At 46.2% G+C, this 13294-nt stretch overlaps 1 protein-coding gene across 6 annotated transcripts in view; it reads right to left on the bottom strand.

The window, feature by feature from the left end:
- Positions 1-13294, bottom strand: part of ACSL1 (acyl-CoA synthetase long chain family member 1) — a 55823-nt gene that overhangs the window by 29780 nt on the left and 12749 nt on the right. For 4 of the 6 annotated variants that reach the window (XM_031440310.2, XM_031440313.2, XM_064477561.1 and 1 more), the window contains exon 2: positions 6161-6393. In XM_031440310.2, the coding sequence (XP_031296170.1) occupies positions 6161-6355 (195 nt within the window). In that variant the 5' untranslated portion in view covers positions 6356-6393. Of the gene's footprint in view, positions 1-6160; positions 6394-8193; positions 8250-11199; positions 11359-13294 lie in introns of those variants that run through there. The other 2 variants (XM_031440311.2, XM_031440312.2) reach the window with 2 other exon arrangements.

Below are 13294 nucleotides of genomic sequence, written 5' to 3'. Positions count from 1 at the left end.
CTGCTTGCTTGTGGTTTGCCATAGACTCCATGTCCTAAATTGTAACTCTCTGCTGTTCCCAAATAAACCCAGTTAAAAAAAAATAAAGGCACAATTTAAGTTACAGGTGAAACACTGGGTGGAAGGTCACACTGTCACTTAATTATAAGGCATACTCTGTAATTTCATGAGAGGAGCTGAAGGAAATGCGGGTGGACCTGCGTTTTGAAATTTGTTGCTCTATGAAATGATCACGTGTGCCTATAAAGAATCATTTTTGATGTGAGTATGTGTTACCATTCTTCTTGAATGAAAATGCTACGCACAAGCACTGGGTATCAGCAACCTGAGTGACACCTACAAAGGGGAGGGGCTGCACAGCATAGCAATGGGAGCTCGGATGTCCGTGTCTGCTACGAGCCTGAGCCATCCTGAAGGCAGGGCACTGAGTTACTGGGTTATTTGAGTGCCTACAGCTACTTCTGGGAACACCTACTTATATGAAAAAATACTTTACATTTGGCCTTTCTGGACTTCTGACATAACCTAAAGATCGGGAGTGGGGGTGGGGGTTTGCTCAAGAAACAGGGCGCACTCTGCAGACAACCCCCAGGGAATGTGCGGGAAATGGGCCAGTGAGGGTGAGTCAGGGAGGATTACGGGTCTTTTCCTTCCTCTTTAACGTGGTGATACAGTTTTCCAAGTTTAAAAAAATAGAAGATCGTGAGTCAAACACACTAGAGTTAAACACGGTCACGAGGATATTCAGCGAAGTCTACACAAGCTAAGGTTCCTCTAGAGGTCAGTCTCCCCACATGGGCAGAACAGGAAATAAAAGTTCAAGTTCCCCTTGGGGGTCAGGAGGACAGGAATCCACTGATGGTTACCAACACCAGAACTCTTGCCAATATTTGCAAAAAAGGATCACTTGATGGTGAGAGTCATTTTGCATCACTCCCATATTTAAATGTAAAAGCAAATAACTACATCCTTGAGGATTTCTCGGGGATAGAGAGGCCCAAGCTTTATAAATTGTGGTCTCTTTTATCTTGATCTAGAAAAAAACGGGTATCTACGGGCCCTAAGGGTCAATGGCTCCCTCTAAGGAGAAGGACTGGGGGAGGGTGGGGAGAACAGGAAATGGGGGGGGAGGGAGGTGTTGGAGGGAGGGACGAGGGGAAGGAAGAGACAAGGAGGGGTGGGGTGGGAGAACTGAGTAACTTCTAAAGAGACTGCTGAAGACTTGGCTAGATCTCAGTGTCTAATCCACCTCTAGCGAAAGTAGCAGTTGGTAGAACCACAGTCCTTGGGGGTAAAAATGATGTTTTGGTTTTTTTTTCCTCTTTCCAATATCCTCCATATGAAATATCCTCCACATGGAATATACACTTAGATTTTACATGCATCTTACCTGCCCAGACCACCATCAGCTGCAGCTGTTATGAACAGGCACAAAGCGACTTTTCCATCCAGTGACCTAGAGAGGCTCTCTGGCCATCGCCCCCCAACCCAGCAACACTAGATCACCGGTAGAGCACACTAGAACCTTTATTAAAGACCAGCCGATAGGTGATGCTCCCAACCATATATATATATTTTTTTAATGATAATGAACGGGATATTTTAAAGGGACCTAGACTCCTCCATTATGCTGACATAAATGTCACAGGGTAACCATGAACCCTCAGGTTTACTATTCATGCTCGCCATTGAAGCAGCCAACTTCCCGAGATCCTTTACACCCAATGAATGATGGCAGGGCAGATGCATCCATTACGATGGGTGCCACGTGCTGTCATCTGAGCGCAAGAGAGATGGAAGGAAGTGAGTATTTACTGAGAACCTGCTGCAGACCAGCCACTTCGCAGAGGAGAAAACAGATGCTGGAGAGGCCTTCCCGGCCCAGTCCACGTCTAAAATGCAGCGGAGCAAGCTTCAAACTTGCCCACGCACCGTTCATCTCCATCTGGGAGGAGACAGGCCCAGATCGCCGGTGGCCAACTGGGGGTCTGGTTCTCCAATGTTCTCCTGTGTTCCTCGGGAGGTTTTTCCTGTCACCTCCCAGATGGCCCTCCAGTTTCCAGCTTCCTGAACCCTCCTGTCCTGATGGGAGGATCTGCTAAGGGGTGGGGAGGCTGAAACAATACTGAGTGAATGGGTTCTGTGCGGCCAAACATATGTCCACTTCACCCCCAGAGGAAGCCAGCCAACCACACGAAGGAAAGAGCTCCTGCCCACCTCCACGGAGGCGGAGAGAGTTAAGAGTCACAGAATCCAAACCCCAACAGACACACACTCTCCGGCAGACAAGCTTCCCAGAGCATCCTGCCTGCCTGCAGTTTAGTCCGGGTGAGGTGTTGCTCACCATCCAAGGAAACAAGTCCCCGTTTCTTACCCTCAGTGGGCCTTTCAGGCGTGAAGGAGGGGTTTTGTCAAGAGGCTCAGAAGGCCACCAAGTGCCACCTTCCATCTGACAGGAGTGGGCCATGCTCGGGGGGGGGGAGGCTAATTTTAAACTTCAATAAATATTACAGCGCATATTTCCATCATATATGTGTACACATGTTCATTCCTTGCTTCATGAAGCCAGAGGGCATCATTTGTACAAAATCAAGCTGTGTTTTCAGACCTGTTTTACTGTATTCCCAGAGTAACTGAAGCTTTTCTTCCTGGTTGAAGGGAAGCCAGAAATAAATTAAAAAATTCTTTTTCTAAAACAATCACCTTTCTTTTTTTGAATCCCTAAAGGTGGCTCCTTAGTACGCCTGTGGCCTGGTCCTGGCACAAAGATCAGACTCAGTGCCTCCAGTCCTCTGGGCACCTGCCCCTCACCTTGCAGCTCACCCCACCCTCACCCGCCGCTGCCCAGCTCCCAGCGCCGATGCTGCTACCACCTCATTCAAATCACAGTCACTCCCAAGCTAGCAGACAAGTCTCACCACAGTTAAGTGTCCCCTATTGTGAGTTTACTTGAGAAGTAAGTTAGCAAGGGTTTTCATAGTTTGTTATTAAGAAGCCCGTTAAGTTTTAGAAAAGGTGCCAAAATGACGTACGAGTATGAAAACACTCCTAGACTTTAACATTCCTCAACACAAACACCCCCTCCAGATACATTCTCTCCATCCCTCCAACCGGTGTGCGGGACCCGGACTCTGTTTCCTGCCTCACCTGTCCCTTTTCCCCTTCCATTACCAGTAGAGCCTTCAGACTCATCTGCCTGCAAATCCATTTTCAGACACTCTGGAACTCAGTGCCTCGTTATGTACACACTAACTGCACGATATAACTCACCCCTGCGGGCTCAGCTGTGCTCTTGAGTATAAAATGCGGAGGTCAGAAGAAAACTAACATTTACTGAATACTCCTGGCAGGCCAAGCAGATGCTGCCCGCATCTATGCAGCCGAAGGTGCCCCACCTCTGTTCTCTGGATGAGGAATCTGAAGGTCAGACTGGGTGAGCCTGCCCGAGGCCTCCTGGTCCAAGCAGAGATGCCAGGCCCAGCCTCGGCCACATCTCCCTGCCTCTCTGGTTCCTTCTGGCTCTAACATGCTCTCCCACGTCCTGAAACGGCACCTACCATGGTCTGGGCCCTGCCCAATCACAAAGGGTTTCTAGTCACTCCAGCGAAGATCACCTTCACTGGGGGGACTCAGGGATCTCAAATCCAGAGAAGAGGCTGAGAACAGCTGAAACCAGAAAACTTGCACATCACTTGTGAAAGAAATTTTTAAAAACCCAGATATACACACAAAAACGTGCTTTCATCCCCGCTCAAAGTTATGCAGCAACAGCAGAGAGACGCTGTGGAAGACAGAACTCTTCCTGGACACGCACGACTGCAGGCTGGCGAGCTGCACCTGCAGGCAGAGGGACACAGCTCTCTAAGTAGGGTCCTGATCAAACCAGGCTCAGAAATATGAGAGGCTTTTGGGATTTCGTTGCCACCTCCAGCTTCTCTGCCCCATTGTGTAGCTTATGTCTGTGTCACCCTTCCTGCGCAGGTCTGTGGCATGCTGATTTATATCCTCTTTAAGACGCTGATTTATAAAAGCAAATTGTAGAAGCTCTAATTTATCCTAAGAACCTCTGTGCTGCTGCTTGGAAAAAAAGAAAAAAAGGGTAACTAGGAAATAGCCAGTGTGGGTAGTGATGAGACGCAGCCAAACCAAAAAGGGCAGATTCTTCTCATTTTGACAGCTGTGTAAAGTTTATGGGAAGAGGAGGGAGGAAAAACTGCACATGTGAAACGGGAGGGGGTGTGAGAGTGGGTCTGGCAAGTGGTGCTTACTTGTCCTCAAAGTAGGAACAAAGCAACGATATTTTATTTTGGTGATCAGGCCCCTACAACAGCACCAGATATACACACTCTTGATTAATATTTAATGAAATTAATTAAGTTCCTCTTTCTGCTCAGAAGTCCATATGATGATGCTAGCATTACAAAAGCTTTGTAATTAATGAGTGTCATAATGCCAAAGTTAAATCTTAAACTCAATATTTTCGGTTCTTTCTTGGGAGTACAAAGCAAATTCTGTATCTCTTCCTAAGACCTACAAATTCTGAAAATCAGAGCTAACTCTATTTGTGTAAGCAAAGAGAAAAATCAGGCAAGCAGAATTCAAGATTTTAATTTTCTTTCGGTTTATCCGCAGTTTTAACTTATTTTACAGAAAACATTTATCATTATTTTAATAAGGCTCAACGACTTTATGCTAAGCTGGAGCTTAAAAACCACAGCGCAAGTGCCTCCACAACTTTTCATACAGTAAGAATCTGGCTTTTTTTTTTTTTTAACAGTTGCTGCTAAATTATAAATATCTTAAATCTGCACTTGTCAGTATTCTTTCCACAGTGATGGCAGTGCTACTATGAGACACCAGGTCCTCTGCCAGAAGAGAAAGGATGCCAGAAACCCCACACATCTCCATGAGAAAAATTAAACTCTACTCATGACTGGTGCATGACTAGCTGTTGTGAAGTACTAAGTTTACCTTCTAGCCAGAAATCAAGTACAAAGCCAACTTTTCCTTTCCTTTCTATTTTTACATTTTGGCATGAAATAGACAGACATACCTTTCACATATTTTAAGAGTTTCACATTAATGAATCCAAGGAGTTGCCTGAAACGAAACAAAGAACTGAACCCTATAAATAACGGAAAGGTATTCAGCAGGTCAGGGCTTTATCTGGAAGGACACACTCTCCTCCTCGTGGCTACCAGACGGGGAGAGGGGGAACCTTTCACTGCTAAGTCTAAAAGCAGTAATGAGGTGAATCTAAGTTTCACAACATTCTCCTTTTGCAAGTAGTAAGTACTGAGAGTGAATTCTGACTTGGGTAGGGGAAGCAAGAAACTACAAAGCAGAGAGCAGGTGAGGGGTCAAAGCACCAGTCAACACCCGGTTGCTTCATCTTTTTGACTTATCTTAAAAGGAGATTCCAGAGGGAAGGAAGGTGGAGTGGGAGGGAGTCTTGAGCAAGAATTTTTCTGGAAGGACCTTCACATTTCCACATCATCCCAGCCCGTAGGCCCTAATTATGGAACATCACTCGCTGGTTTGACTTTTACAACGATGAGAGCACGACCTTTCTTTTGCCCACGTTAGACACAACCACGCACGGCACCCAGCTCGACCTCACAGGCCTGCTGGGCGCCCTCCTTTCCTCATACCTGTCCTAAACTCTGCGGCCACGTCATCTGGAAGCTTCCTGGTCTAGCCTCATCCTGTCAGAAACCCCTGAGTCCCTTTCAACCAAGTACCAGACAACCACAGGTGAAATCTTTCCCTGACACTGGACAGCCTTCCTCTCTTCTCCACTGGGACCCTGGGCCTGAGGGTGGGGCCTCCGTGCCTGTCCTTTCCTCTCTCGGGATCCTCTGGGCACAGCGCAGAGCCCAGAGCAGCGCAGAAGCCCCATGTGATTTCGGGAACAAGCCTCTCCTGTGTGACATGTGTAGACACCCAACCAGCACCACCCTGTGCGACCCTCTGCCCTATATTTTGGCCTTTTCCATTTCTTGTCACTGCTGAAATTCTGTTAGGTGAGCACATTTCAGTCTACAAAGCGCAAACGAATATGTGCCTGTGATTGTGACTGTGACTGTCATTGCCTTCAGTGGGGCCCGTAAACCGGGGAGAGGGAGGCAGGGGACCCCGTGGGCAGCCAGGCTCCACTTACCGCCACCTCCACCGACTGCATCGCCAGGTCGCATGGCGGCTTCAGGGCCCGGGGCCGCGTGGCGTACCAGAAGGTGGTGAGTGCTGCGAACGCCCCGAAGCCCATGAGCGTGTTGGTGGGAAGGGTGCGCACGTACTGCCGGAAGTCAACCAGCTCTGGCATCCGAAAGTATCGGAACAACTCATGGGCCTGCATCGTCCTGGGCTGGGGTTGGCAGTGTCCTAGGCTGAAGTCTGTCGGAGAGAAAAATGTGATGTTTATTCCAGGGCGGCTGGGTGCGGCTCCAGACTCCTCAAGGCCGACCACCTAACTCGAAGGCTGGCTGACCGATCAAGGCATGAAAGCCACAGTCTGACTGTCCAGGTCTTTTCCTGGCTGTCAGGATTTCACTTTTCTAAAAACATCTTAGGCATTCACTTCACTTCTATCATCTTCTGTAAGGTTTTCATTAACCACATTAAAAAGATTCACTTACTCAGAATTCTTGCCAAAAAATGTTCAAATAAGGGGTGTAAGTTACCATTTACTTGCCCAGTTTTCTCTCTCTGTTCTTTTACACATAATCAAATGCACCAAACCCTCATTACCATAGCCGACGGGGAGAAGAACAGAGGGGCATAAACTAGCCCCAACTACCTGTGGGCCATTTCTTCACACAAAGCTCAGCACAAGCTCCCAGGCTGGTGAAACAGACCAGACTGAACTTCACAAGGCCTCTCACCTTCCCCACATGCTTTGTACCGTAAAAGCAGCCATATCCACACAGGGGAAACTGCAGTTGGCTATTCCGATATGACAGTGTCTTTTATATTCCTCAAGCTATCACAGCTAAAATAAACAATAATCTGGTGCACATAAATATCTACAGATACTTATCAAGCAACTATCTAGAGAGAGATGGCAGCATAGTATTGGAAAGTATAAACGGTATTTAAGATCCTGGATTCTGTCTCCCTAGCGTATGAGCTGTATGATTTGGGACTAATCCACCTGACCTCTCGGTGCCTCCATTCACAAATGGAAATGAAAACAGCACCTATCTCGGAGAGCTTTCTTAAGGACTACAGGGTTCATACAAAGAGCTCAGAAGGGTGCAAGGCCTCAGCACGTGCTCAGTCAACACTGGGCATTACGACTGCTTCCTCTACCGATATTGTGATTAGTCCTGTGCGAAGAACAGTAAGGGGCAGAGGTAATAAAAAACGACACTTAACTAACTACAAGGAGTTTACGAACAAAACTACAAGGCCAAAACACACAGAAGAAAATCAGAAGGACAGCTCCACATATATTAAAGCCTCAAACTGAATATTACAGATTTATAGATACATCAACATAAAACACTAACGTGCAATACAGATAACAAATAAGAACAATTCTAATTAAAAATTAATGAATGGGGGGAGGGTACAGCTCAAGTGGTAGAGCGCATGCTCAGCATACATGAGGTCCTGGGTTCAATCCCCAGTACCTCCTCTAAAAATAAATAAACCAGTGAACCTAATTACCTACCCCCAACCCCCCCAAAAAAGAAAAAAAAAATCTGCTCTAAAGTGTGTCTGGTAACACAGGGAAGGAAACCATAGTAAATGATCTGAAAGACTTTTCTTGAAAATTCCCCAGCAATGCAACAAGTGTTAACCTCTTAACCATAAAGTCGGACGGTATTTTTGAGCTACTTATTGTGTGTTCCTTTAAATAGCTAGGTCCCAAGACTGAAAATAATTTTCTTCTCTTTTCAAATGTAGAAATTCTCTTCAAATTTAAATCTATATTGTTGTGTGTGTATATATGTGTGTGTGTGTATATATATATTTCTTTTTTAACAGGGTTGCAGAATATCAGGCCATCAGTACTCGAAGAGCCAACACAACGCAATCTCATGTCACATATTCACACAATATACACACACTCACACGCACATACATAGAAAATTTCAAGGTTTAACATAACAAGAGAGAAGGAGCAGATAAGCGCATTTCTTCAGGTCATAACTGTGGAGAGAAAGCACCAGCCCTCACAAAACCACTCACCATCTGTGCCACCAACAGCTGAATGCTGGGTGACACCCGAATGCAGAAACAGACCAGGCGGCAGGGTGGGAGCAGGGGCGGGGCATGGGGTGGAAAGGCTCAGCCGATGTTACCCGGCCTGCCAAGGTCTCTCAGGGCATTCGTCACATGCCCAGTCCTGTGCTGCTGCCCACTAGGCTAAAGGTAACTCGCAGACAAAATCCATGCTTGACATCCCAGGAGAACAGACGGTGGAGGATGGGCCAATGAGGAGCTGGGAGCAGTCACCCCACTGCTCCATCCATGGGCAGAGACAGGCATCAGTTAGTGTCACTGCTTGTGCCAGTTCTGAAAACAGACACTGTTTTCTTTCTGCTCAGCTTCCCAATAAGAAGAGACAATGGGCATATTTTTAAAAACCACTGAAATGAATGATCAGATGTTGGGGGGTTATATCGAACTGACACAAGACAGGCCAAGAACAGAACAGACTGTCAGTAGTACACTGACAGCAGATTTCTTCTAGATGAATTGATAGCTCAAACTGAGCCACTCCAGCCATTCAACAAATCTGAGCACCTAGTGGGTGCTGAGCACTGTGCTAGGAGCTGGGAAGACAGTACCAATGACCTGGTCCAGGCTCTCCAAGGGCTAACTGGCTAGTGGGGAAGACACAAAATTAAACAAGCATTGTCTGTCAGCAAGGTGGGTAAATGTTACCACCATCAAGATCCCGAGATCAGGGTGGACTCTCCGAGGAAGCGAAGGGAAGGGGTGTTTACACCAAGACTTGGTAAGCAGACAAATCAAGCCCAGGTTCTCCTGGCACCGAGCAGTCAGATTTCGTAAACAATATTGCAACTGTACGAATGCACAGAAAACTTATACATATAATGTGCACACCTGCCTTTCCCTCCAGTCATTTCCATCTTCTGGCTGTCTTCATCACCCACCAGCATTTCAAGTCTGAATGGGAGTTACCATTATATTACACACATACCCCTGACCTTCCCTCTTGTCTCCCAGAAGTCCCCGAAGTCATTTCCATAAAACCTAGACCGTGTGAATTTATAGGTGCTGTTCAACAGAATCATATCTCGGGGAGAGTGTACAGCTCAGTGGTGAGCACATGCTTAGCATGCACAAGGTCCAGGGTTCAATCCCCAGTACCTCCAGTAAAAAAATAATAATAAATAAACCTAATTACTTCTTCCTCCCCTCAAAAAAGAATCATATCCCTATGTGGAAATATTCAGTCATTCCCCCACAAACACAGTCACAAACAGGTGATTAATTTTTTTAATCTTAAGCATCAGCAGTAGCCAAGCTACAAGTAGACAGCTTTATACTAAGAAACAAGTCTATCTCTAGAAATAAGTCTAGGAAAGAAAACTTACAAAAAAAACCCCAGAAAATTACTGATTTTGTAGCACTCATGCAAGAACATTTTATTAGGTACTAATCTGTAAAGCTAAGGGTTTAAATCCAGCTAAATCCTCATCTTCAGTGGATGGTAATGATAAGCTACAGCAGTTTAATTCATGCCTCTTAGCTGGCAGCCAGGTAACAAACTACAAATCCATTTCACCAAACAAACTGGACAGTGCTGTACATAGGAAAGCCACAGGCCACACAATGAACAAAGGCAATACCTCATTTAAAGCCACGTGAATTCACAACTCTTAAATGTGAACAGGGAGTGTTACAAATCTGTTACCTCCTATTTAACTGCTATCAAGTTAAAGGCACTTAGGCTATTTAGAAATGGAAGCAGACCTATATTCAAAGAAAATTAGCCACAATAAATAGCCTTTAAATGCTGTAGGTGAAGACAACACGAGGCCTTAAGACAGTCCCAGCAGGTCTCTAAGAACTATCAAGATACATGAACTTGCCAACGAATGGTTAAAACCCACACAGATTTTATTCTTGTTGCAATGGTGCTCTAGTTGGAATATTTTTTTCTAATTCTTTCAAAAGCAAATTTCCGTATCATCATCTCAGGACGTATTTATGGCCCAGGCATATAATCATGCTGCTGTTTGCTAAGAACATGATTCAGTCGGCTTAAAGGCTTAAGCAGCCAGTATTTCTTGAACACACAGGACTACCGGCCACCAGCTCTCCTTCCCCACGGCTATTCCCACACCTACGGAAGGTAAGCTCGCTCAGCTGAGTCTTTTGAATTTCCTGCAGAGCTAGAGGCTACAACCACAGGATGACAGGGAACATAACAATGGTTGGGGAAATGTGGCAGGAACCCAACGCAAAGCACCGGAGCAGAGGATGCCTTTAATTAGACCTGGGTGGAAATAGACGGACAGGGCAGGGGAATAGAAACCAGACTGCGTGACTGTTGGAGGGCAGAAACTCTCAAACCCGTCTGCCCAAACTTTGGGAAGAACAGCTAAACAACACAATTAGCATCAAGTGTGGTGTTTGGAAAGGCTTTCACGTCGTATGTCTTAACTGAGTATCACAATATAAAATTTGATGACAAAGCCAAGGATGGAGACTTATAAGGCTTCCCCAGGGTCTCTTCCAAGACCAAGACACCAGCCTGACTCTCAATTCAAGCTCTTCCTCTACATGAACAATTCTTACCCTCTGTTGGGCCCCTGACTCTCCACTAACAATATCCACGTACTTCTCTGCTCTTGGGGCTCACAAGTCCCCTTCAGGCCACACCCCAGGTCAGGAAGTGTGAGGGCAGGAGGCTTCTCCAGGCCCCTTTAGCACTGGTACTCACAGGATGATGAGAGCTGGGCATCTGAAACCCATTTAACTCTCCATACCTGACATACCTGCTGGCATTATCCCATCACCCTGGCCTCCGAACATGGGGGTTCAAGGCCCACCGTACACAAAGCTTCACCTCTTACCACTCTCTTCGCACCAGGAAAAAAGTGGCTCGGGGCCAGAGGTGACTCACAAGGGCATCATTCTCTAAGGACACACACACACACACACACACACACACACACACACACACACGCAGCTCCTGCAATTCTGCAAATGGATACTTACATTAGCATTTTATTCTCTTCGTGTCATTTAGAAACCAAAAAATAAACAAACAAACAAAAAACAGATGAGCTGGATGTTTCTCTCCTTCTAAAGTTCCTCAAGCTTTCATCCAGCTGAATAATAGTGGTTTGGTAGACTACTCCACCAGGAATGCAGCCCTTAAACAAACCCACATAAACAGCACCCTTGCCCGAGCAGCAGCAAATGAAGAAACCCTGACATCGCTCCTTAAAGCAGCTGGCCAAGCTGGCAAGATGATGCCATTCCTTGCCCCACCTCCTCTCCCTGTACAATAGCCTATTTACAGAGGCCTGAAAGCTCCCTCTTTGTCTGGCACTAGCGGGGCAGAGCTCAGCCTCGGGAAGGAACAAGAGCGCAGCAGCCAGGCCGTGCGCTGTTCTTTCAACGGGCCTCTCCAGACCCGCTGGATTCGTGCTCCTTAACCCTGGCTGGCAAATTACCTAAAGCTAGATTTGCTTAAACCATCCCCTCTGGAACCAAAAGAGCAGCCAGGCTCTCCCTAGAGAGAGGGAGGTACAGAAGCTCTCCAGAGGTGCCAGAGTCCACCAGTTGGAAGGGAAAGCAGAGGTTGCTGTCCCAAGCCCAGCCCACACGGGAGTTCCTGACCAAGGTCCCCGCCCTGGGGTCATCTCCTCACCCCGGGCCTGAGGACAAGGACCACTTGGGCCCGTTCGGGACCCCAGGCACAAGGAGCAAGTAATCCCACAGGAAGCTGTCCCCATCCACGGCCTCGGGGCTTTCCTTCCCAGCCAAGCACAGTAAACCCTAAACCCACCTACTTTTCATTAAAGTGATTCTGTGCATCACCAATTCAATTTCCAAGAAGACTTTAAAAGGAGAAAGGGAGCAGAGATGCTCCGTTTTGGGAAAACGGATTTGTTGAAATAGTCAAGACCAGCTGACTAATTCTACATTCAACCCCTCCCTGCCCTTCTTCTAAAGTCGTCCGAGAAAGAGAGGGACACACTGCCTTCCCAGGTAAGGATCAAGCTAGTTTTAATGAGTAAGATCAGGGCCAGGCCTTACCTGCCCCTCTCGGCTACAGGCCACAACCAGCACATACGCCCCAAATAGAGAGATTCCAAATATAATGGGTCCAACTGGAACAGACAAAACTTTTCGGGATTAGAAGAAATGGTCACATGTCTACTTATAACAGTTTCCATATTCATCGAGCTACATATATATTTAAGTCACACAACACTACCCATTACTTTAGAAATATTTGCTGTTTTTCTATTCACATTTCATTAATATTTTATTCAAAATCTTTGAACATGCTTCTTCCAACAGGGTCTCTGGAAATCTCCAAAGCCACTTTTTGAGGACTGACATTTTTCTGGGGCGTATCTTCACATTTCCCTCTTCCATTTAAGCTGGTTAAGTGGAAGCTTTTTTTGAAGTCCCATCAGCAGCTACCACCACAGAAATTCTCCCAAGTCACAGGAACACATTTGGATAATGTTAGGACAGTTTAAAAAAATCTGCCCTATGGGTCCATATACATATAACTAAACCACAAACCTCACTGCTTTTTAAATGGATGTTTAAAAGCTTTATACAATAGTATCCAAAGCTCGCCTCTGTAAAGTCCAACCCCCAGAAGTAATTCACTCAGCCAGTGTTCAATTTCTTAGCCTTAGAGAAAATAAATTCAGTTAGTGGATTTTTACAAGGACCCAAGACTTGGACTGGCAGGGGTGGATTCAAGACAACGTGCCCTCTCAACTGATGTTCAAAATAAAGTGACTGAGAGAGCACTTTGTTGGTAAGACTCTAATATGAGGACTGAGAGTTTGGGGAAACCCTCATCTTCCACTGGGTATGTATGATTTAATATCCACACTGGATACAAACGGAAAACCTGCAGACCCCACTCATGAGGCTTGAAAGAAAACTGCACAACAAAAATGCGTACACAAAGTAGAGAAGGACGAGGTAGCAGTAACTGCAAAAGAAATGATGGATGCGCTCACATCCTCTCCGGGAGAGCTGCGTGAAGGAGCCGGGGGGTGAGCTGGGCCTCCCTTAAAGGACAATGTGTCTAAGAAAATGAGGTCTAACTTCAGGCTAC

Source organism: Camelus dromedarius, chromosome 22 (genome assembly GCF_036321535.1).
Source record: "Camelus dromedarius isolate mCamDro1 chromosome 22, mCamDro1.pat, whole genome shotgun sequence".
NCBI classification, from domain to species: Eukaryota; Metazoa; Chordata; class Mammalia; order Artiodactyla; family Camelidae; genus Camelus; species Camelus dromedarius.
This window is presented reverse-complemented; position numbering and strand designations above follow the sequence as displayed.